This window comes from Salvelinus fontinalis, chromosome 28 (assembly GCF_029448725.1).
Source record: "Salvelinus fontinalis isolate EN_2023a chromosome 28, ASM2944872v1, whole genome shotgun sequence".
NCBI lineage: Eukaryota > Metazoa > Chordata > Actinopteri > Salmoniformes > Salmonidae > Salvelinus > Salvelinus fontinalis.
Genome location: NC_074692.1, coordinates 24,609,698 through 24,633,822, shown reverse-complemented (window position 1 = coordinate 24,633,822; position 24,125 = coordinate 24,609,698). Strand labels below are relative to the sequence as shown.

General features: G+C 41.3%; 2 protein-coding genes across 6 annotated transcripts in view; both read left to right on the top strand.

The window, feature by feature from the left end:
- Positions 1-3,858: 3,858 nt before the first annotated feature.
- On the top strand, positions 3,859-17,928 carry LOC129826477 (B-cell linker protein-like). 4 transcript variants are annotated; one of them, XM_055887249.1, is made up of 19 exons: positions 3,859-4,011; positions 7,446-7,471; positions 7,604-7,638; positions 7,833-7,873; positions 8,184-8,277; positions 8,531-8,625; positions 8,737-8,788; positions 9,081-9,191; positions 9,381-9,409; positions 9,593-9,629; positions 10,236-10,314; positions 13,029-13,056; positions 13,201-13,231; positions 13,640-13,745; positions 14,184-14,221; positions 14,895-14,926; positions 15,108-15,176; positions 16,816-16,974; positions 17,255-17,928. In XM_055887249.1, the coding sequence occupies exons 1-19, from the start codon at positions 4,003-4,005 to the stop codon at positions 17,369-17,371; spliced, it is 1,188 nt and encodes a 395-aa protein (XP_055743224.1). In that variant the 5' UTR covers positions 3,859-4,002; the 3' UTR covers positions 17,372-17,928. The 4 variants fall into 4 exon arrangements, with proteins under 4 accessions (XP_055743224.1, XP_055743223.1, XP_055743222.1 ...); XM_055887248.1 differs by lacking the exon at positions 3,859-4,011 and adding an exon at positions 5,785-5,914 and having other exon boundaries at positions 9,108-9,191; XM_055887247.1 differs by lacking the exon at positions 3,859-4,011 and adding an exon at positions 5,785-5,914.
- Positions 17,929-18,026: 98 nt separating this feature from the next.
- The window catches only part of LOC129826476 (clathrin heavy chain 1-like), a 59,728-nt gene continuing 53,629 nt past the window's right edge, over positions 18,027-24,125 (top strand). For both annotated transcript variants that reach the window (XM_055887246.1, XM_055887245.1), the window contains exon 1: positions 18,027-18,904. In XM_055887246.1, the coding sequence (XP_055743221.1) occupies positions 18,863-18,904 (42 nt within the window). In that variant the 5' untranslated portion in view covers positions 18,027-18,862. The remainder of the gene's footprint in view (positions 18,905-24,125) is intronic.

Sequence of the window (24,125 nt, the reverse complement as noted above, 5' to 3'; positions counted from 1 at the left end):
TCAGGTGGTTGTCCAAGAACCCGATGGTCACTCTGACAGAGCTCCAGAGTTCCTCTGTGGAGATGGGAGAACCTTCCAGAAGGACAACCATCTCTGCAGCACTCCACCATCAGGCCTTTATGGTGGAGTGGCCAGATGGAAACCACTCCTCAGTGAAAAGGCACATGACAGTCCGCTTGGAGTTTGCCAAAAGGCACCGAAAGACCCTCAGACCATGAGAAGCAAGATTCTCTGGTCTGACGAAACCAAGATTGAACTCTTTGGCCTGAATGCCAAGTGTCACGTCTGGAGAAAACCTGTCACCATCTTTACAGTGAAGCACGATGATGGCATCATCATGCTGGGGGGATCTTTTTCAGAGGCAGGGACTGGGAGAGTAGTCAAGATCGAGGGAAAGACGAACGGAGCATTGTACAGAGGGATCCTTGATGAAAGCCTGCTCCAGAGAGCGCAGGACCTCAGGCTGTGGCAAAGGTTCACCTTTCAACAGGACAACGACCCTAAGCACACAGCCAAGACAAGGCACGAGTGGCTTCGGGACAAGTCTCTGAATGTCCTTGAGTGGCCCAGCCAGAGCCGGGACTTGAACCCGATGAAAAATGTATTTTACAATAAGGCTGTATCATAACAAAATGTGGAAAAAGTCAAAGGGTCTGAATACTTTCCGAATGCACTGTATAATGATGCACTGTATAATGATGAGATGGTCTTGAATCTGCCCTAACAATAGGAGTCGTTGTCGCAAAAGGGGAAAGTTAGGAGGCGGCGAGATCAGATGGGAACAACAGACAGACACAACTCTGATATAAAATTGTTGCCAAGAAGCCACCGCACCCACTTATATCAGTACTAAATATTACAACATTTCTATTCAATCAAATAAGCCTCACTTAGCAAATTAGCAATCACATTTTTTGTTGACCAAATCCAACACGGTCATAGACACAGAGGGATCCATATGAAAAAACACAACCAAACCAAGCCACACTGCTTCTTCACACCGTGCATGCTTAACCCAGAAGCCAGCCACACCAATGTGTCAGAGGAAACACTGTACACCAACACTGTACACGTGCATGCGCCCGGCCCGCCACAGGAGTTGCTAGAGCACGATGGGACAAGGACAACCTTGCCGGCCAAACCCTCCCGACGCTGGGACAATTGTGCTCCGCCCCATGGGTTTCCCGGTCGCGGCCGGCTGCAACAGAGCTTGGACTCGAACCAGGATACCTTAGACCACTGCGTCACTCAGGATGCACATAGACGGATATTGATGGGAGTAGAGCCCCTCGCTTCGCCTCTTCCTCTCTGTCCCAGTTAGAGTGCTTCCCTACAGTGTGAGAGCAAAGGCCAGTGCAGGGTGCATCCCACTATTCCAATGAGCTTTCTCTTCTTGTCTCATTTGTTTCCTCTCCTTACAGATTCTGAAGAGACATCCACCATGTTGCTTTCACCTACAGTATACCATGTCTTCTTAGTTTTCAGTTCAGTCTATGTGCAGATAAAGGAGAGAAGATGAGGAGAGGAGGTAACTTTAGACTATTGAGGAGCAGCCCAATATGCCTGGTCTCAGAAGTAAAGTGCGCTCTTTCTTATACTGTGTAGGGCCATAACATTTTACTGATTCAACAGTTTGCTGGGGAAGAAATTAATATTAACATTTAATGGTTTTTTGCGACAGACAGGCAACAGGAAGGCTAGGCTGTGAAAGCAGGTGGCACATACAAGTCAGTGACCAAGTAGTATGCAAATTCTCAGAGGGAAAAAGAGGCACATCAGGACCTTTGCAGCACTGCTGGTCAACCTATCTTGCAAACGAAAATCAAGCATGTTCCCGAGTGATAGCATAGATGGGTTTCCAAGCAGCAGTATATTATACTGACAGCACCATCGTGGATTTATATTTCAAAATAAGAGTCCCCCTGCAAAGACATTTGGGAATATCGATTATTTTTCAATCTAAGTGCAGTACAACTGTTTTTTACAGCATTGCAACCACCTTTGAAAAAATGTATTGATAATTTTACGTATATTATTTGTAATATTGTTTATTTTGAAAGTTTACAAAAATACTGGTATGTTGAAAGCTTTTGTGTAGGCTATATTTAATCAAACAAAAAGGTGGAATGTTTTTTTTTCTTCACTGGATCAGGGATAGTGTACACAGACATTTCAGCTTTACAGCGTTCTTCAATGTGTAGGTACAATTTTATTTTAATTCAAAACAGCATTTCAAAGAACAACCGATGAGCAGCAGGTGCTTCTAATCAGGGTTGCCACTCATCTGCCAATCAGGGATGTGGCTTTTCTGGTCTACCTGTATACACATTAGACACAAAGAAATACAGAATTAAAGGATATGGGAGCAGGCATGAAGGGCAACTCACGAATCAACCGCCCAAGGTGTCCACTCACCTGACTACATCATATCAATTCATGAGATAGCCTACCACTGTGGGTTTTACGCACCAGCCACGCTTCTGGGAGAGCGTGATGGATCTCTTTCGATTAGGCTATATTTAAAGAAATACACTTTTAATAAAATACACATTTATGTTATTGGAATTACTCAATAGAGTCTGCAAAACATAAATGGGTCTCTTGTGCTGGGCAACGGATTTAATACAGAGTACTAGTGACTCCACTCACTGCAATGCTATACACAGGTATATGGGATACTTATTGGCTTGTAGAGATTACTTTTCTACCTGTCTCAGCTAAAGTGGGGTGGGAAATACTCAGTAGTGTCTCTAATAACCAAATATGTGTTTTGGAGGGGGACTGTGTTGTACATACCCAGCAGCACTTCATTCTGACTGCAATTTTGAGAGTATAATCTGTGATTGTGGAGGAGATCATGGGCAAAGAAATTAGCTGAGCTCAATCTGTAGGTCAACCTTTCATTGCCAACTGCTGGAAGATCAATAAAGCGAGATGGGGATACAGGTTTTCGCATTACAGTGGTGACTTTTGACCTTACACGAGAAACATAAAGTACAAGAATATCTGGAATGCAGGTCCAAATTGTTTGTCTACTGAGTTCTGCTGCACATTTACTACATGTGCGTGGTGCTTCTCCCTTTTATGTTTAGAAGTGGAATTGATTTGATCACTATTAGGTTGATCTAGGTTGTTAACAGGTATGCCAGTCCATCATGGTTCATATTGTTTCTTCGTTTATATTGTATTTCACACTGGAAACAAACAAAGCAAGGTATTAAAGTGTGTTGTATTTACAACTGATATTCAACACAACCGTACAATCATTAATGGTTTTGGAATTATTATAACATGCAGGACTAAATGCATGTCTACAACACAGTGCTCCTCCAAAACTAACCATATTTAGTTAGTAGAGACTACTGAGCATTTTCCACTCCACTTTAGCTGAGACAGGTAGAACAGTTCTCTACAAGCCAATATGTATCACATGTACAGTCTATTACAGTGTTTTGCATTAGGCACTATAGAGGGGGCGGAGTGAAAAGCCAGCAGCAGGCCGTGTGACACAGTCCCCCTTCAAAACGAACCATATTTGGTTAGTAGAGACCCCACTGAATATTTTCCACCCCACTTTAGCTGAGACAGGTAGAAATGTTCTCTCCAATATTCTCAATATACCTGCGTCAACATTGTATTTTTTCATTATTAGTCTTAAGAAATATATTTTAAAACCATATTTTGTATTTGTTTTCATAAATTAGTTATTGCATTTTCTTATTGGCACAATGAAAGTGGCAACTGATTAAAATTCCATATCATTTGAATAAGTTATCCACATTGCAATGTTTTGAAAAGCAGCCTTTTATTTTAAAGGTTTTTAATTACCATATCAATTTGACGTCATCGTTTGTGCTGCTGGCAGAATACTAGTGTGCTGGCCTACCTGTTCACACTCACTTCTGTATCCCTCGTCGCTCTCTTTCTCTATAGCCTATTTGCATGTGAGGCCAGCAACAAATTAATTTCCTCATGATTTGAGAAGAGAGAGACACCTGAATCATGACAATGGTAATGTACAGTTTGAATTTTTTTACCTTCTCAAAAGAATCAGACAGTAATGGAGCATATACACTTTTCTATTCGTATAGAGACTTCTCACTTCGTGTTGATAAAAGGAAGTTGCACCTAGGCCTATTTGCCTATAACAGGGTTTCTCAAACTCGGTCCTAGGGACCCCAAGTGGTGCACATTTCGTTTTTTTGCCCTAGCATAACACAGCTGATTCAAATAATCATCTCATCATCAAGCTTTGATAATTCGAATCAGCTGTGTAATATTAGGGCAAAAAACAAAACGTGCACCTGTCAGCTGTGTAGTGTTAGGGTAAAAACCAAAACGTGCACCGAGTTTAGGAAATGCTGGTCTATAACGTTACATCTTCTGATCTTGTTCGCATGCTATTGGAAATACTGTAGTAGGCCTGCTACCTTCATTACAGTATGGAAGACTGTGATTATTGTTATAATGATGCGTCGTGATTATTGTTATAATGATGCGTCATACTTTTATAAAGGCAGCGTGGACTTTCAACTTTTCGTACAGTGGCTTTATTGTTGATAAGTGTTCCCAGTTATTGCGTTCAACCACTGTCTGCACAAGTTCCCAATATAAACACCAACACAGTGTAATGCCTATTGGATTATGTTAAGGAATGTTTCATAAAAAATAATTCCTTAAATTAAAGGGTTCCATAGCAACATGTCCATGTGCATCAATTGTTGTTATTTCCGTGTGTGTTAATTATGTATTTGTTATTAAATCATGATAGTGCAGTGATTGAAAGGGAAGTTGAAGCATGGCTTGGTACGTGCCACTGCCAATAATGTCTAATTTTCTTTCTGTACACTCGTTCCCTAGGATACTTCCCACACTTTTAAAAGCCTAGGATTGGTGTGCATGGGCTAGAGAGATTCCACTATATTTCTAATATTAGTCATTTTCTTTTAAATCATTGAAGGGAAGTGAACAAATGCACATGGAGAGCCACAACCACCTGACCTGTGCCATAAAGGTCCAGACCTCTTGGAAGTGGTCGTAGTAGCTATGCACACATACTAGGAAGATATCCATGATAGCTTATGGTTATGCTTGTACAATAGTAATGCGCCATGATGTGAAATAGACTAAGAGAAATCTCAAGAAAGAGATACCCAATACATGTATGGCTGTACCATTGCACTTTAACCAGGTGTTGACAGGACCAGACACCACTGTCCCTGTTTGCATCAGATAAGGTTCACAGTCACAAGGTCATTTCCCTTTTCCTCCTGCGGCTTATGGTTTCCCAGGGTCCGTAACAATGTCCTTCTTTTTGGTGACTACTCACCCTGGCTTAGGTATGGTTTTCATACCTCAGATGTGGTCTAAAGTCAAGCCAAGCTCATTATTGAACACATTGCCTGCTCCCTCCCTTTGTAGTGCACTTGTAGTGAACTTTTGACCAGGGCCCACTATGTAGGGCATAGGGTGCCATTTTATTTGGGACACAACACCCTCTGTTTTGTAGATTTCATTGTAGATATTATTAAAATCTGCAACCTCGATCCCTAAAGAATGGGAAACATTGGCAGCATCTTTATGGGATTGAAACCTACAGTACATATCTCTCCTAATGCAGATAGTAAAGATCCCAACAAGATATGAGGTCTTGTGTGTATTGTTGTCTTGTTAAAGTCAGTTTGACTTTGGACCACATGACGTATGGAAACATCTGACAAAGTTTGAATATGGGGTGAGCTATAAACCTTTTTAAAGAAGTTGGCTGTTCTTATATTAGACTGCGGGTGTTTCAGACTGCGTGAAAAGCAAGAGGTTGCTATTTGAAAGAGCTTCCACAGATACTGTTGGTTGGATAAGGAACATGCATTCTGAAATGACAGATTTAGACTCCTTGGACACAAACAATAACAAAGTAAGGATTCCTCAGCTTACTTGCTGTGCTTTTCTATATTTGGCCATCGACATGTTCCAGTGACTCTTGGTCTAATAACCAACTACTACTTCTAAGGTAGAAAAAACACACATTTTTAAATTAACTCGTTCAACACTAAACGTGACATGCTAATGATTTAAGACAATGTGGCAGGACTTAAATATGTTAAAGATGGAGCCTAGGACTGTAATAATTGGGGAAATTATATTCAAGGTTTTGTCGACCTGAGGCATACATATCAGTCATGATATCTTCCTTTACACTGAATACACAAACCTTCACCTTGCTAACCATAATGCCAAAGAATCCCTGAAGTCTATCAAATGTTCATTGATTGATTACTTGAAATTGATTGATTGACAATGACACACTGTTTTTAAGAATTAGGATATTCTAGAACAGAAAATACCATGTTATGGGGGCTGGCTTTGTTCATTAACGATGTTCACGCACAGGAAATCTAAATATTAAACAGATGAATCAACTCAAACTGTGCTTCTCTTGCTGTTTCTCTATTCTCCCAGTCTCATTTTCCCCTGTCCCTCCCCCTCTCTCTATTTTTGTGATAATTTACATCAATCCTTCTCCTCTGACCAGCCCTGCTGAGAATCAGCCTTGTGGGAAAACACAGCCAAGTTCACTTCCTGATTTTAGTCACCTGTTTTTATCTCTGTTTCATCATAGGTACAGTGTGCCTCCCTTAACCTCCCCTCCCAGATACAACAATGTGTGTGGCTTCACTAGATAATTTGTTAAATTGTGTAAATAGTTTATTTCCGCATGCAAGGCTAGTGTATAAGAAATATACACAACCGTTCATACGTTTGGGGTCACTTAGAAATGTCCTTGTTTTTGAAAGTAAAGCAACTTTTTTTTGCTCTTTTTAAAATGATAAACTTGGATTAGCTAACATAACGTGCCATTGGAACACAGGAGTGATGGTTGCTGATAACGCCTAAGTAGATATTCCATTAAAAAAATCAGTAGTTTCCAGCTACTATAGTCATTTACAACATTAGCAATGTCTACACTGTATTTCTGATCAATTTTATGTTATTTTAAGGGACAAAATTTGCTTTTTTTTCAAAAACAAGGACATTTATAAATGACCCCAAACCCTCAAAGGAATGGTAGTGTTTATTTTTAATTTGGGGAATTTTCCATTATCAATATTCCCCTGTTGTAGTTTGTGATAGTTTAAGTCTTCATCAAAGTTGTTTTCATTTATTATGACCTGAGGTCTTGTCTTTTGATTAAAACGCTGTTGCCTGGCTTAGTGACCTTCGGTACTTAAAGCAGTCATTGACGCAGCCTGTGTAATAGGTCTGATAGCGAGGCTGATGGGAGAGGGTTAACTACATGTAAATGTCTGGGATGGCCTAGACATACAGTATAACTGAGGGTGCCCTTTATTGTATAGTGTCACACAAACGGTTTGAAAAGGTTAGTGTTTAGATCCTGTGTGTGTGTGAGAGAGATTTTAGTCCTTCTGTTTTCTTTTCTTTTTCAGAGTTTCTTTGGAAAATTAAAGAACCTGTAAGTAGCCTAAAGTGTCTATCAAAGTTCTGTTCTTCATTCTTATCTGCCTTCCTCTGAGCAGAACCATAAGCCACTGCCATGATACAGCACAGAAGTAACCAACATTTTCTTTCCTCTTTTTCATTACAGACACAGTGGGCCTCCAACTCCACCCAAAAGGATAGGTGAGCCTTCAGGAAATCCCCCTTATTATGCTATTGGGAATATATGGTTCCTCTTTATGGAAGTTATAGTGTGAAGTGCTTATTCTGCTCTCTCTCTCTCACTCATATGACTCTACCTCTCTTGTCCTCCATTTCTCTCTCTCTTATTCCATTCCCCTCTCTACTTTCTCTCACTCTCTATTTCTTTGTTTCAGAGAACAATGCGGGGTATGGTGGGTGGCCAGAAGATGAGTTTGTAAGTAGGAGAATACACACACACACACACACACACACACACACACACACACACACACACACACACACACACACACTTTTGTTTTACTATCCTTGTGGGGATCACACAATTGATTCCCATGCAGAATTCTATTTTCCCTAACCCCTAACCCATAACTCCTAAACCTAACCCTAATTGGAACCCTAACCCTAAAATAGCCTTTTCCCACAGTGACTGGCGAAATGTCACACACACGACTGATACACCAATGGATATTTTGTTGTGAGAGGTCCTGTGTAGTCATCTTGGTGTGTTTGTGTGTGGATGACAGGATGAAGAGGATGGGGACACATATGAGGCACCCCCCTGTGAGAGACCCGCCATGAAGGTTCCTTCCAGACATGTGGAGGAGAATGTCTATTTGGGTAACCACCACTGTAGAATATCATTCTCATTTGAGATCCGCTAATCTGACTTTCATGTAAATCATGCAATGATGCCAATTGGAGATTTGCTTGAAAACTTAAGTTTGGTGCGTGGATCTCCAATTTAGGTTTTATCCCTGTATCTATTGTATTGAGGTGTGCATTTATGTGTAAACTTTTTCAGAGGGACTATAGCTCTTGGCTTTGTAGAACAGAACGTAGTGCTCTGATTGGCTGTTTTTGGGTTCCACAGAGAGGACGTCAGAGCGGTCCAATCCTGTTCTCCCCAAAAGGCAGGCAGCTCCACCCCCAAGGCCAGCCAAGATGGCGCCCATGGGCAAAGCATTGGTAAACTATCAGAGTAACACTGCCCATATCTACTTTTCACTTTAGCCTGTGTGCCTACCTCTCTGTGTGCATTATTTTAGTGTTATTTAATGTCGTCTTTCCACTTTATAGAAACAGCAGCCTCACCCTGAGGAGTTCTACATTGACCCCAACACCAAGAAACGTAAGACTTCCCACTCTATCATCCCCCCTCTCTTTCCTCCGCTCTCTTATCTTCCTATTCACCCATCTTCCTATTCTCCCCTCTCTATACTCTTATCCTCCTCTTTCTATCCTCCTATCCTCTGCTCTCTATCCTCCTATCTGCTGCTCTCTACCCTCCCCTCTTAATCCACGACATCCTATTTGATTGTGTATTTTGAATATGAACACATTGTGCCCTATACATAGATGTGAATGTTGATTCATGAAAAGGTGTAACAGTTAGTATAATTCTTGATGCATTTATTGTACAGGAGAATTCCCTCTCTCTCCCTCTCCAGCGCCTGAGGTAGATAGGAAGGAGAAGCCAGGGAAGAGGTCTACTCCTAAGAAGTTTGCCTCTCCCCCACCACCTGCAGAGGAAGGTAAACTCTACAGTCATAAGTCTAGTTCCTACCTGACTAGATACGTTGCATTGCATCTACCAATGGTTGCATGCCACGTTATCAACTATGCAGTCAGTATGCAGTCAGCCATTACATCAAATGACCACTAGAGGGATGTGTGATACTGCAACTGTTTCTACATCAGCCTATTTTCTTTCTTCTCTGCAGATGTCTACCTGGATCCTAATGAAGGACAGGTGAGTCCAACACATCATTAACAAACAGCCTCACCCCTAACCCCCTACCTCCAGCCCCAAAGCTTAAGCCTTTGCATCTGCTGTACCCTTTTAACACAGTCACAATGTATACTCAGTATATTCAGTGGTTTCTAATTCAGCCAGAGAGAGGTGATTAATATGTGTGTTGTGTCTCTGTTTCAGGAAGACAGTGATGACCTGTATCTAGAGCCCACAGCGGGTCAGTTACTCCCGTAGGGCCACCCAGTGCATTTATAATGAGGCTTTGACTAGTATGTGTATTGCAGGATTGTAATGTGATTGTATTCGAGATAGTTGGGTGTCCACCCAAAAATGCTGGACATCATGAACACGAATCAGAAATCAAGCGTCGCTTTGAATGACACACACCTGTCTCGATCAGTGAGAGAAGATCTGAAATAGACAATATGCGTACACATTGTTAGATTACCTCATGGAGCATGTATTTAATTTAATAACAGAGCATTTTCTAAATCAAACGTTTCACCTACAACTAGCGATGAGAGTGGAGAAGACACCGGTAACTTCCAAGTTAGAGAACTAAGGAAGTATTGTCATGTAAAGGTTAGTTAAAAAATTGCTGCCGGTGCTTAACACTACCTAAGCTGTGATGTAGATGTAAACATTCACATATCACATTACAATCCTGTAGCTACTGGTTTGATTGGTTGGTTGATTGATTGGTTATAACTTCAGAGAGACTATCTTTTATGAGATAAGAGACAGGACATTCATTCCAAATTATACAAGTCAATGGCTTATTTTGAGAAAAAAAGATATACTACTGTCTCTCCTCTATCTCCAGCTTGCCCCCCTGCTCCTCGTGGGCCCATGAGGATGCCCCTCCCACCCAAGACAGCAGCCACCCCTCCCCCCATGCCCATGTGAGTACACCTGTCAAGACATGAGATGACAAATGCTCAAACTCATCATGGTGTAACATAAGTGTATATCTTATCCAGGAGTAAAAAGAAATGGCATTTCTTAATGGTATGGGACACCCAAGCGCACGCACACTTATTTTTATACTACAAAAATTAGACGGTAGCCTACTCTGCTGACACTGACAAACAGATGAATAAAAATGATGTTGTCTGATCCATATAATCGGCCTACGAAAAGGGGAGACGCACATACAATATGACGTCCATCTAACCTGGAGGAGGAAATGATTGTCCAAAAACAAACAAAAGTGGCACAGACCCAATGATGAAGACAGTCAATATGCACACTCACTAGGGAGGGATAAGGCTGATGTTCTCTGCTGGTGCCAATAAGATAGGCTACTTACTGTTCACTCAATTAAGTTAACAATTTTGATAACTAAAAGACAGATTGGAGTCTTTTCATTGCAAATGGCTGTTGCTGTATAGAGATGACAAACAGTTTTTCTGCAATTGTATTTTTTTTAAATATTGTCATTTGCCTGCCTGGATCTCTGCTTTTCACTGACATTCGCAACTCAACAATCATCTATTTGGTATTTGCAGCGCCCGCTGCCCAAATTGCGGGCCTTTCCGAGTGTACGAGTGTAGGCTATGCGATTTAACTTTTACCCCTTTTTCTCCCCAATTGGTAGTTAGTCTTGTCCCATCGCTGCAACTCCCCTACAGACTTGGGAGAGGCGAAGGTCGAAAGCCATGCGTCCCCCAAAACACGACCCTGCCAAGCTTTTTGACCTACTGCTCCCTTAACCCAGAAGCCAGCCGCACCAATGTGTCGGAGGAAACACCATCTAGTTGGTGACCCAAGTCACTTTGCAGGCGCCCGGCCTGCCACAAGTAGTCGCTAGAGCACGATGGGACAAGGAATCCCAGCCGGCCAAACCCTTCACTAACCCGGACGACGCTGGGCCAATTGTGCTCCACCTCATGGGTCTCCCGGTCACGGCCGGCTGTAACACAGCCTTGGATCGAACCCGGGTCTGTAGTGATGCCTCAAACGCTGCAATGCAGTGTCTTAGACCGCTGCACCACTTCGGAGGCCTCAGATTATTATTATTTTTTTTTTAAAGCAAATGATCCTCTGTAGCCAAATCATGCTTTCTGGTGTAGTAGCTTATTTTTAATTATTTTCTTTCTTTCTGTATAAGGAGTAAGCTAATTAGGATTTTTATCTTTTTTTCTATTCAATTTACTTTAGGGAAAGCTTCCCATAGCCTGGACACACTGCCTATGCCTTTTTAATGTGGTATAAACACAACCAGTCATGATGTTTTCATCTGATTGTCAAACAATCACTTAACAAATGTGCTTCTGTAGGGTACCCGCGTACATTCGTTCCACTCAGAAAATAATTTAAGCATCCAAACCGCAAGTGTACTGTGCACCCGCAATTTGATGAATGGAAAGAGACATCTGTTATAAAACACCAGTGGTGGAAAAAGTACCCAATTGTCATACTTGAGTAAAAGTAAATATACCTTAATAGAAAATGACCCAGTAAAAGTCTAAAAGTATTTGGTTTTAAATATACTTAAGTATCAAAAGTATAAATAATTTCAAATTCCTTATTAAGCAAACCAGATGCCACCATTTTCTTTTTTTTATGGATAGCCGGGGGCATGCTCCAACACTCAAGACATAATTTACAAACAAATCATGTGTTTAGTGAGTCCGCCAGATCAGACGCAATAAGGATGACCAGGGATGTTCTCTTATTAAGTGTGTGAATTAGACCATTTTCCTGTCCTGCTGAGCATTCAAAATGTAACGAGTACTGTTGGGTGTCAGGGAAAATGTATGGAGTAAAAAGTACATAATTTTGTTTAGCAATGTAGTGAAGTAAGAGTTGTCAAAAATATAAATAGTAAAGTATAGATACTCCAAAAAAAACTACTTAAGTAGTACTTTCAAGTATTTTTGCTGAAGTACTTTACACCACTGTAAAACACCTACGTGTAGTGTAATGACATTCTGCAGTTGGCATTAGGCTTACAGCATATACACATGTAGCCTGAATTAATGCATCCACTGTTGTCCACGCGCGCCTTGGTCTTGGCCACTCATCTCCACCTTGTCCATGAACATCTCGACCACTCGTCTCTGCTTTGACAAAATGTGCTTTGACAAAGTGTTCTCAAACCACAACGGAAATTGGAGCGTATACATCCTGTTTTCCAGTCAATTCACTAATTTGTTATGCGGCTGACATGCGGTAATGTTAAATAATGGTGTAGTAGCCTATAGTTTTTTGGGAATGCTATGGGCATGCTGTATTAATTGTGATAGGCTCACGTTTTACCAGTACGGCGTACCCCCACTATTTATTTAGATGGGACGTCGTACCGGACCGAACCACCTTACTTTCACCCCTGTGTATATCCTCACTTCCATTCCATTTATAGTTATGTAAATGAAAAAATTTGATTGGACTGGGTTAAACTGGCCTTTACACCACCCCAGTTACTAGTACCGTTGTATGTCTTGAGAGAAGCCAGATATGGCCAGATCGCAATTGTAAATGAGAACTTGTTCTCAACTTGCCTATCTGGTTAAATAAAGGTGAAAAATATATATATATATTTTAAATATTGTATTTGAGTACTGTTGTTTGACATGCGATATCAGTCCCACCCTTTCTGCCTGTCTCTCTGTAGAAAACCTCCAGTGCCCAGAGCCAAGTCTGTAAGTTTCTCCATGGTTCACACGTTTTAACACAACACTGGCCTGTTTCACACATTCTCCACTGAACATGTTTTTTAGTGCAGGAGTATAGGCTTAATCTATGCCCATATGTTTGTATTAGTTTAACTTTTTGCTCCATTCCAGAGTTCACTATTGGTCAATGAGGCAAAGACAGGTACGTGACACACTACCTTACATCTGCATTGAAAAGAGATCATGTCTGCATCCCAAATGGCCTATTACCTACACAAACTACTTTTGACCAGAGCCCTACATAGGGAACTGGGTGGGTGCCATTTGGAATGCAAGCATCAAAGATGCACTCTCGAACTTTAGCATAATTTAAGCCAATAGTGGAGCTCACGACCCAAAAGTGGTCTCTGTCTTTTGTGTACTATGTCATCCATTTCTTATATGTTACGTCCAAGTTTGTATACCTTTTTAGCAATTCGTATTATATGTTACGAATCCAATTTGTACTATATGTTATCAATTTGTTGTGCTTAAGATCCTGTAGTGTATCTTTATGTGAAAATGCAGAAACTGCTCCATTGCTGTGTTTCTGTGACCACCCCACCCCCAGCTCCTCCCCCTGATATCAGGCGCTCCATGTTCCTTGGCAAACTGCCCCCACCCACCCTGGGCATCAAACCCCCCCTCCCTGCATCACTAAAGGAACCCAAACCAAGGTGAGGCTTGGGAGCACAGCCACGCTCACAGCACCATGCATGTACACGCTGGATGAGACCATGCTACACACAACATGCATGTACACGCTGGATGAGACCATGCTACACACAACATGCATGTTTTATGTGTTAAACATGTTTAGCAGGTTGATGCTTTATGAACATTCAATCTTGTACAAGCAGCAACAATCAAACACACATAGATACCACTTAGTATTGCCTGATAATGATTTCCATTCTGTTTATAGTTATCCATACAGTGTTAACTTTGTGGTCTATAAAGATTATATTTGATAAGTGTGTGTATCTATCATAATGTAAGTCTTTGGATTATAAAGGCCTACTGTTCTTGCGTATAAATAATGTAGCCACTGGACTATATTGCTCATATTATAGTAAGCATGTTGGCTATTGTTGGACTTGGTGTGTTTGTTGCAGCCCTCCTCCCCCTCCTGTTGTACATTCTACTGCTGCAGGTAAGAGCCTGCTGGGAACAGGACCAGTTTTGGGTCACAGCTGAAAGATTGAAATGGGAAGAATGGAAGGATGCCCGGAACTCTGAAATTAAGATCACTTTATTGGTCAATTGCACACAAAGTCCAACAAAGTTACGCTTTTAACCCAAACTGCTCTGAACGACACATACATATACAGGTTTTGGAGAGGTTTGGGGGGCTGCCACACTGGGTGCCTGGGGAGCTGTTGTTGTGGGGGGGTTAGGTGCCTTGCTCAAGGGCACAACGGCAGGCAATGGCATCTAGGATTTTATACCAGCAACACTCACTTCCCGCCAGATTTTCGTACCTGGGATTCGAACTGGCAACCCTCTGGTTGCTGGCTCACCTCTCTCATTGCTCGGCTCCAACTATGGTTTGCCTATCAGAGTTGTGGGCAACCTTCATTCCTTTAGGTTAGTTTTTTTGCATGAACAAGTTGGAGGTGCATATTGTTTGTTTTTCTATACTTACATAAACTGGAAGCCATTTTCATTATAACGTGAATTATAACAACATGTTTTAACCCCTGGGTAATCTAGGGTCACTGTGGTTTATCAGTAGTGCTATCCAGTATACTAGTGAACTTGCTTTATTATGAGTAGACTGTAGAGCACTCAACACATTGGTCGACACTAATTTTTATCTGTCAAAGTTTCTCCCCCTGGTATGAAGACGACCATGCAGGTATGCGTCATTCCATCTCATACTGCACCTCTCATATAGTTGTGTAATACAGTGTTAAAGTGCTACAAATGTTGCTGCAATTCTTAGTTGAGCAGTGATATACCTGATGTATGGGCTGCCCTTGGGTAAAGTATCATGACAGATAGGGCAGGGTGTCATAGAGAACTGTGGTGTGTTACAGGAGAAAGAGTGGTTCGCTGGAAACTGCGATAGAAAGACTGCCGAGGACTTCTTACTGCAGATCAACAAGGTGGGAAACAATAACAAACTGGAGATGAGCATGGACACAGACATACAGTTCTTGGGGTTGGGTTAAATGCGGAAGACACATTTCAGTTGAATGCATTTAGTTGTACAACTGACTAGGTATCCCCCTTTCCTTTCTTGAAGTTCCACAATAACAATGCATGTAGATGTAGAATCTCCAGCTCTGAAGCACACCAGGCGAATCAATATGATTAGTTATACACTAAACAAAAATATATAAACTCAGCATGTAAAGTGTTGGTCCCATGTTTCATGAGCTTAAATAAAATATCAAAGAAATGTTCCATACGCACAAAAATCTTATTTCTCTCAAATGTTGTGCACAAATTTGTTTACATCCCTGTTAGTGAGTATTTCTCCTTTGCCAAGATAATCCATCCACCTGACAGGTGTGGGATATCAACAAGCTGATTAAACAGCATGATCATTACACAGGTGTACCTGTGGGCACAACAAAGTGCCCCATGGTGGCGGTGGGGTTATGGTATGGACAGGCATAAGCTACGGACAATGAACATAATTGCATTTTATCAATGACAATTTGCCTGCATGGAGATACCGTGATGATCTCCTGAGGCCCATTGTCGTTCCCTTTATCCACCTCCATCACCTCATGTTTCAGCATGATAATGCACAGCCCTATGTCGCAAGGATCTGTACACAATTCCTGGAAGCTGAAAATGTCCCAGTTCTTCCATGGCCTGCATACTCACTCGACATGTCTCCCGTTAAGCATGTTTGGGATGCTCTGGATCAACGTGTGTGACAGCGTGTTCCTGCCAATATCCAGCAACTTTGCACAACCATTGAAGAGGAAGGGGACAACATTCCACAGGCCACAATCAACGGCCTGATCAACTCTATGCGAAGATGTCGTGCTGCATGAGGCAAATGTTGGTAACAACAGATACTGACTGGTTTTCTGATCCACGCCTCTACCGGCAGCAAGGTATCTGTGACCAACAGATGCATATCTGTATTCCCAGTCATGTGAAATCCATAGATTAGGGCCTATTGAATTTATTTCAGTTGAGACATTTTCTTATATGAGCTGTAACTCAAATTTTGAAATTGCTTCATGTTGCGTTTTTGTTCAGTATAGTTAGTCCGGCATCATTAGTGCATTAGCCTGTCAAATACATCCACCTGTTTTTATTTTGTTCTCTCCCCTCTTCTCTCTGTGCTGCTCAGTAGCTGCTGCTGTTTTATGTGTTATAATGCTGCTGGCTATGAGTGTTTCTGTCTCTGATCCTTTGTCTTCACTAACACAGCCGACCTGTTTAATTTCACGCTGAAATGGACAAGCAATGATGTGAGAGTAATCTCAGTCATAACTCCCCTTTTATTTGACTGCAGACACACAGGTTTGCAGGGAGGTTCTATCAGACACAGGTTGACAGGAAAGGCACAGGGCAGTGCAGAGGGTAATAAAGTATTCTTCCAGGTGTGTGTGTGTATATAGCTTCTGGGTTTAGCTGACACACACACCATCAGTGAGTCTGAGTCATCTGTGCTGATTCAGAGGTCATGTGGGTTTTGATACTGATATCCACTGTATCTCTCCTCTGCTCCCCTCGTCCCTCCTCACCCTCTTCTCCCTCTCACCTCTCTTCCTCTTGTAGGACGGGGCATTCCTGATACGTCACAGTTCAGCCCAGAATGCCCGTCAGCCATACACACTGGCTGTCCTATACAGACAGAAGGTCTATAACATCCCCATCCGCTTTCTGGAGGAGACGCGTGGCTACGCCCTCGGAAAGGAGGGCAAGAAGAATGAGGAGGTGAAGAGGCAGGGGGAAGGAGAGAGAGAGAGGGGTAAAAGGGTATGGTGGGATGAGGGGAAAAGACAAGAGGCTGCAGGAGGAAAGGAGGATTTGAAAAAATAATGAAGAGGTCAGGTGTGCGAGGAGATGATAGAGGGAGGATGTGGAAGGAACAGAGGCTGTGAGGAAAAGAGACTAAGGAATGCAACTTAGTATTATACTGTAACCTCTGCATTAACTACTGTAGTAACTCCCTCTCCCTTTCTCTCTCTGTCCCTCGCTACTCCCTCCCTCTCAGTTTTTCTGTAGCCTCCAGGAGATCATCTCTCACCACAAGAATAACCAACTGCTGCTGATCGATAGCAAGAGTCAGGCCAAGCACACCACATATCTCACTCACCCTGCTTGTCCATAAACTACATTACCCATACCCCCCCCCCCCCCACACAATGTCTCACCCACCCAGCCTGACCATAAACTACACTACCCTTAACCCACAAAATGTATCTATACCAGCCTGTCCATAAAGTACATTAAATGCTGCCATTAATAACTAAATACATTTTACAAACTTGGAAATACTACTTTCAATAGTCATATTCCTCACCCACAACATGTCCATTACAACCCCTCTTTTTGTTTTGTGATGAAAATGGCTGGAAGTGTATTACAGTATATCTGTGTACTGTATATGTTTGAGTGTTTTAAAGTATGCTGTAATTATGCCTGTATGACCTTAGCAACACTTTTTTTGGGGGGGTTGATTTGAATATGCTTGCACCTGAATAGAATAGTGAGTAGACTATGAAAATGAATATTCAATTCTTCATTCTTGCTCGGACTCCATTTTATGCAGTTTTGTTTCAGTGATGTTGGATTCACTTTTGGGTCCACACCTGTGTTGTGAATACTGTATAAGTGTTGGTCATCTGTATGTTTCTATTTATAATAATATAGACTGAAATGTTCTGACATCCGGTCTGTTTCATTCTGTTGCATTTGGAACACAGCATGAATAGCATTTTATTTTCCCTCAAAGTTGAAGTTGTTTAGATTTACAAAATTGTAAGGTTTCACCCTTTTTCAACCCACCGAAATAAGACCATAATCGACATGTCTTTCCATAGCACAACTCACCAGTGAGCAGTTCAGAAATGTGGATTTGTGGCAGAAAATAAAAACCTTGATGATAATGACAAAGGGATAGGTGAATGATGTAGGTGCTGACTAGTTGAGGTGTGGTGGTAGCGATGTACACATACATTGCCTAAAAGCATACTATTACCTTGTCTCATACACTATTTCAGTTCCTCTTTTACCATCTTAATGTTTTCTCACTTCTGGTCTCTTTTCAGCGGGTGGGTAAAGGCACATTCCCGACGTCACAGCATTGGAGTTTTTAGAAATCAGAATGGGAGGGGGCTTGTCACGTGCCTTTTATTTCGAAGTTAGAAAAAATTAAGGGGGTAGGGGCTGCGGAGGGGTACATTGAGGACATCGATGTTTTAGCCATCTGCATTGGTATTTGTGGGGGAATCCTATTGGCCGACTGTAGGGCTTATGAATAGCAAATGTATTATTTTGTAGAATACCATAAACATTTGAGCTCCAGCAATTTTTTTGTTTTCTCTCAGAGCTTTAAAGTCTAATTGTTGTGGACTATTTTACTTAGCGGAAGCGTAGAATTTTGGTTCAGGAGTGTTGTTTGGGTGTTAGGCTACTAAATGAGTGCAGCACTGAATTCGGGTGATATCAACGTAAGCCGGCAAGACGCCTTTCATTGTACATCGTATTTTACCTTTGAGAGCTTTTTGGGCACTTTTAATACAAGACAACATTCATTACTCCTCGTGTCCCCTTCCCCTTTCCTTTTCTCCGGACACTTGAAACACAAAAAGCCTCAAAAATGGCTCAGATACTGCCGATACGATTTCAGGAACATCTGCAGGTAAGAAGACGCTAACAACCGTTTTTCAGTTTTTCAGACAAACACCATACCACAATTAAATGGAATCTGACAGGGCTGCATGGAGAGTGCTCAATATAGACACAGGCCTAACTAGCTTATGTGGGGCAGATGATGACTTGTAAAAATTGAACAGTCAGATCGTATTGGTAGCCTATAGTCTGCCATCAACGGACGCGACAATACAGCCAGTGACTGGACTAAGCAATGAACTCTTGTTGGAATTGAGTGATTTACGATAAATGTATGCAGTTAGATAAACTATGGCTCCACTGTGTTTGGATGTGGCTAGATTAGATGGCGTCATATTTTTTAATTAGTAGCCCATGTTGGAGAACACCAACTATCCATCGGTTTCTTGGGGCCAAAGAGAAAGTTTGACGTGCCCACCTCCCTCCCCTTCAGTGGCTCGTTGCTGTGGCAACATCAAGACTGAAATTGCCTTTCACTAAAGACCTCTTTCTCTCTGGACACTCCCCAGCAAATTACCATTTGCCATGTCTACTACCCACTCGTTCCAATGCAGCCAACAGAGCCCACCAACATTCACCAGTTACATTTTAAAATGTGGAGCCCCTTTTTATGTGAGGAGTTGGCAAAACAGCACTAACAGATCTGGGAACAGGGTCGAGATCTGAACCTCTATAGCACAGGTGGCATGCTTTCCTTTTACCTATATAGGGTTGCTGGGTCAAGCCCTACTCTGGTTGTTCCCCCTCCATTGCTACAAATGGATATATTGAAAGGCAACACAACATTATTTGAGCAATATTTTACCAGACAAATTGATTGATAGTGTATCCCTTTATTTTTTATTCCATGTGTGATTTATTTTTGGGCCTGCTCTGATTGGTAGGCTGCTGTGATCAGTCATGGCTCCAGCTGAGAGAGAAATGCCAGGAATTTGCGAACTGAGGACGTTGGCCCTGAAGTTTTTTTTTATTTTTTCTCCTGTCTTGGTATTTACAGTCTCTACGCATTAAACAGTATAGTTTGGTTAGGTCTGGGTTGACATACACTGCCATGTAGACACAGATAAGACTGGCTTTGTTGTTTTAGCTTTATGTACAACTACTGCTGGACTTATCCCAAATGTATAAGGTTATCCATAAACAGAGCACCCCCAATATACATAGGCACGCACACTGTAAATTAACATTGCCAGTGTCGCATTGTGTGTTCTTAAACATGTCAATAACACTAAGCTGTGTTTAGTGTAATACTCCTTTTTCCCAGGCTTGACTGACTGACCCTACTCGTGTGTGTGTGTGTGGAGATGTATTTAATGTAAATGGATCAGTGATCTGTGCCCTTCAGTATTTCATTTATGATACATTGTGTTTGTTAGTCTATTAGCAGATTAATGATTTATTTTGGGGTTCTGTCTTTGACAAATTAGGTTCTGCATTATGTAGGCCAGATGTTGCTGAAAACACACAACCTTTTGCTTTAGCTCAGTGGGCTAATGGAGTCCATGAGTCTCACAGAAGTCCCAAGTTCAATACCTTGTAGTTTAGCCTTAGCCTGAGACTGCCCTAGTGAGAGGGAGAGACCTGTGAGGTATGTAGCCAGTCATAAACAGACTGGCCATAGGGCACTTTGAGCAAATGCCAGATGGCTGGTCCATCTTTGGGCCAGTTTTTTGTGTGTTTTTTGCACATAAATAATTACCATTATTTGGCAAAAAAATTGGCTGGTGTGTTAAATGCCTGGGTTGATTTCTGGTCCCAGTCAATCTCTGTTGCCTGTTCATCAGCTGGTTGCCTGTCAGCTCCCTGCTTTGGGATATTACTCTCCAGTACTAACAGAAGAGCAGCTCCCTGCTCAGGGCTGTTGCTGTTGTCTCCACTAATAGACAGATTAGGTAAGCAGGCCAATTTAACCCATAAAATCACATCAGGGCAGGAAGGGGAAGTGAGATCATGATCATAATGCCCAGCAGAGCACCTCTGACAGCACTGCTGTCGGCTGGAACAGCTCTGTCTGCACCGGAACTAATGGCTGGTGTCCAGCCAACCAGTCAGTCATATTACTGCTTACTACCCCCCTGCACAACACATTGATATGGACAAAGCCTATGTAATGAAACTCTAAAAATAACACACCCACACTAGCTTCTCTCAGCTGAAACAATACACCTAACTGGAAGGAGCTGTCCTCAACTATAGTCTATATTATTATGACTTTTTTTTTATAGCAACAGTGGTGATACTGAATATGGCAGGGTAACATGCCATTAAACTGACAGCTCAGGAATTTTTGAAAGATGAGAATCTCTACTTTTTTTTTTTTTCTTAATTCATTTATATTAAAATATTTATTTTGAAAGATCAAAGTATCAGCTATCACACCATGTAAAGGAACTACCTAACTCTTTAATTTCTTCATAAAATGCAATGAACTGGATTTAAGCCCATGTCAACTCTGTCAGACACCATTTAAAGGCATTCAAATTTTCACATTTGTTTTCAAGCGTTTAAAGGACTTGATTGTGTAATTCTAACATTAGATTATTCAAATATGTCATATAGATCTCAAGTTATTTTTTATTTTATAACGCTATATAATGCTCTAGCACTCATTTCATTTGCATTTTGGCATGTTTGTCTAGATTCAGCACATAAAACATTTTATAAAGCAAACATGATCTGTTACATCTAGCACAGCAAATGCGTTGTTTAAGTATGTTGCAGAACAGTAATATAAATATTTTTTTCTCAATATTAACAAATTGATCTTAAGGGGGTTAGCCATCACTGACGGACTTGATGACAAATACTAACAGACCTATTTTTGCCTTTTAGAAGTTCAACAATTTTCAAATATAGAATATTATTCATTTGAAAATCCTCCCAAAAAATCTAACAATTCTTTCAGCACTGATGGAATTGACGTTAGACAAAAATCTGACGAAGTTGATGTTTTACGAAGTTGTCAAAGATCCCCTTATTCCAGTGGTAGTCAAAGTAGAAATTTAGTTTTACCTCAGTTGCTTTGACTCTAAAACCTCATTTAAAATAAACATATTTGAACCAAAATGTATATCCTATCACGGAGATGGCGTTGACAGTTTATGGTTGTGACCAAGGTGATTTCAATATTGTTTAAATCTCTCAATTATATATCTTGACAGACCATGAGTAGTCTTGTTGTACTACATGTGAGGAAGACATGAAGAAGAGGTCATTATGGTGTAGTTCATTCCTGATTTATTTATGATTGTAGAGAAATCTGACAGCGTTGACCAAATTTCTGGACACATATTTTAGGAATCAGTTTTGAGAGAAATATTCTTTAAAGTCATAGAGCGCTATTGCAAGAGACTAGATAAGCCTAATAGGGCTGTGACGATACAGTATTGCACATTTTTTTCCTTTGGCAAAAATGAGAACACAAAGCAGACAACTCTTCGGTCCCTTTTAAAAACATGCAAACTATTGTGTTCTGTAAATGTAACTCTAAATGACAACATAATGTTTGTTTCCAACATTAAGGCTGTTTTCCTAAAGAAGTTAAATCCACTTAGTGTTTTGTTTCCTTGCCACTATACTAACGAGTATCGCAATACTGGTATCGTCCCTGCTCTACTAGATCAGGTAATGTCTCAGTTAATATTCATTATTGCCCATTTTTAGAAAATGTAAAGCCAGAGGAATGCAGAGAACAAATCTGAGCTGTGTTATTAGCTAATACAATACACTTAGGACTAGAGTACATACACATTTAGTCAGGCCTGCCGCCTCAGATGCTGCGTTTAGACAGGCAACCTAATTCTGATCTTTTTTCCCACTAATTACTAATTGGTCTTTTGACCAATCGGGTCTTTTTCAGAGCTGATATGATTGGTCAAAACGCACGCGTGTGCGTGCACTGGGCTGTGGAAACTGTGTGTCAATGTGTGCACAGAGATTGGGTTCTGAAGACACTGGGTTGTGGTTGCGAGTGATTTAGTTTGGAATGTTCTATGAAGGAGGGCAGTGGGGAGATGCTTCCGGTGACTCAGCCACCCCTCCCCAGGCCTTTCACAAGAACTGTATTATAGGAACTCCTCTCTCTCTAGACATGGTATGTCCTCCCTCCCCTATTGCCTTAGCTTACTCACCTCCCCCCCATCTTAATCCATCTTTCTCTGTCATTCTGGGCTAAATTACATCCTATTCCCTCTAGTGCACTACATTTAGGGAATAGGGTTCTATAGGACTGCCATACTGCCTCCCCTCAGCCCAGCTGGCAGCTACTCCCCTGGTCCTTCTTCCCCTAACATTACCTCCTTCTTTTCCTTCACCTCCCTCTATCCTCCTCAGAGATTTCTGGCAGCCAGTAAAGATATCTCCTCTGGCCTCTCGTTATCGGCTGATTGGCGCTCCACCCGGACTAACCCTTGACCACCTCACAGTGCTGTCATAGGGCTAGAGGAGCCCTATAGACACGAGTCAGTTCAGTGTTTTCCCACCATAATGGTTAAGGTTAGGATATGGGGAGGGCAAACTGATTCTAGATCTGTGTCTATGTTCAAGGACAACTTTTAGCTGGAACTAGTATCAGTGAATACTAGTACTGAAAATGGTTGAAAACCTTCAGGTGGTTGTAACTGACCATGTTCAGTACTCAATTATATTGGCTACGTCTTCAGATCAAGCACCAGCTGTCAGAGCAGCTCATAGATTACTGCACCTGTACATAACCCATCTACAATTTAGCCCAAACAACTACCTCTTTACCTACTGTATTTATTTATTAATTTATTTTGCTCCTTTGCACCCCATTATTTCTGTCTCTACTTTGCACTTTCTTCCAATGCAAACCAACCATTCCAGTGTTTTTTAGTTTTTATTTTACTTGCTGTGTTGTACTCACTTCGCCTCCATGGCCTTTTTATATTTTATTTATTTATACATATATCTGTTTGCCTTCACCTCCCTTATCTCACCTCACTTGCTCACATTGTATATAGACTTATTTTTTTTCACTGTATTATTGACTATATGTTTGTTTCTACTCCATGTGTAACTATGTGTTGTTGTATGTGTCGAACTGCTTTGCTTTATCTTGGCCAGGTCGCAATTGTAAATGAGAACGTGTTCTCAATTTGCCTACCTGGTTAAATAAAAAAATAAAAAAAATCAAGAGTCATCTCCTCATTAGGACAACAATGAGCTCAATGATGGATATAATTTACTACTGAGGATCACGTATTCCTATC

Bases quoted from the DNA above. Each gene is read 5' to 3' on its own strand.
- LOC129826477 (XM_055887247.1), top strand. From the start codon at position 5,864: ATGCATTCTGAAATGACAGATTTAGACTCCTTGGACACAAACAATAAC. The intron at 5,915-7,445 runs GTAAGGATTCCT...TTTCTTTTTCAG, and splicing joins TGGACACAAACAATAACAAA to AGTTTCTTTGGAAAATTAAA. The intron at 13,057-13,200 runs GTAAGTTTCTCC...GCTCCATTCCAG, and splicing joins CAGTGCCCAGAGCCAAGTCT to AGTTCACTATTGGTCAATGA.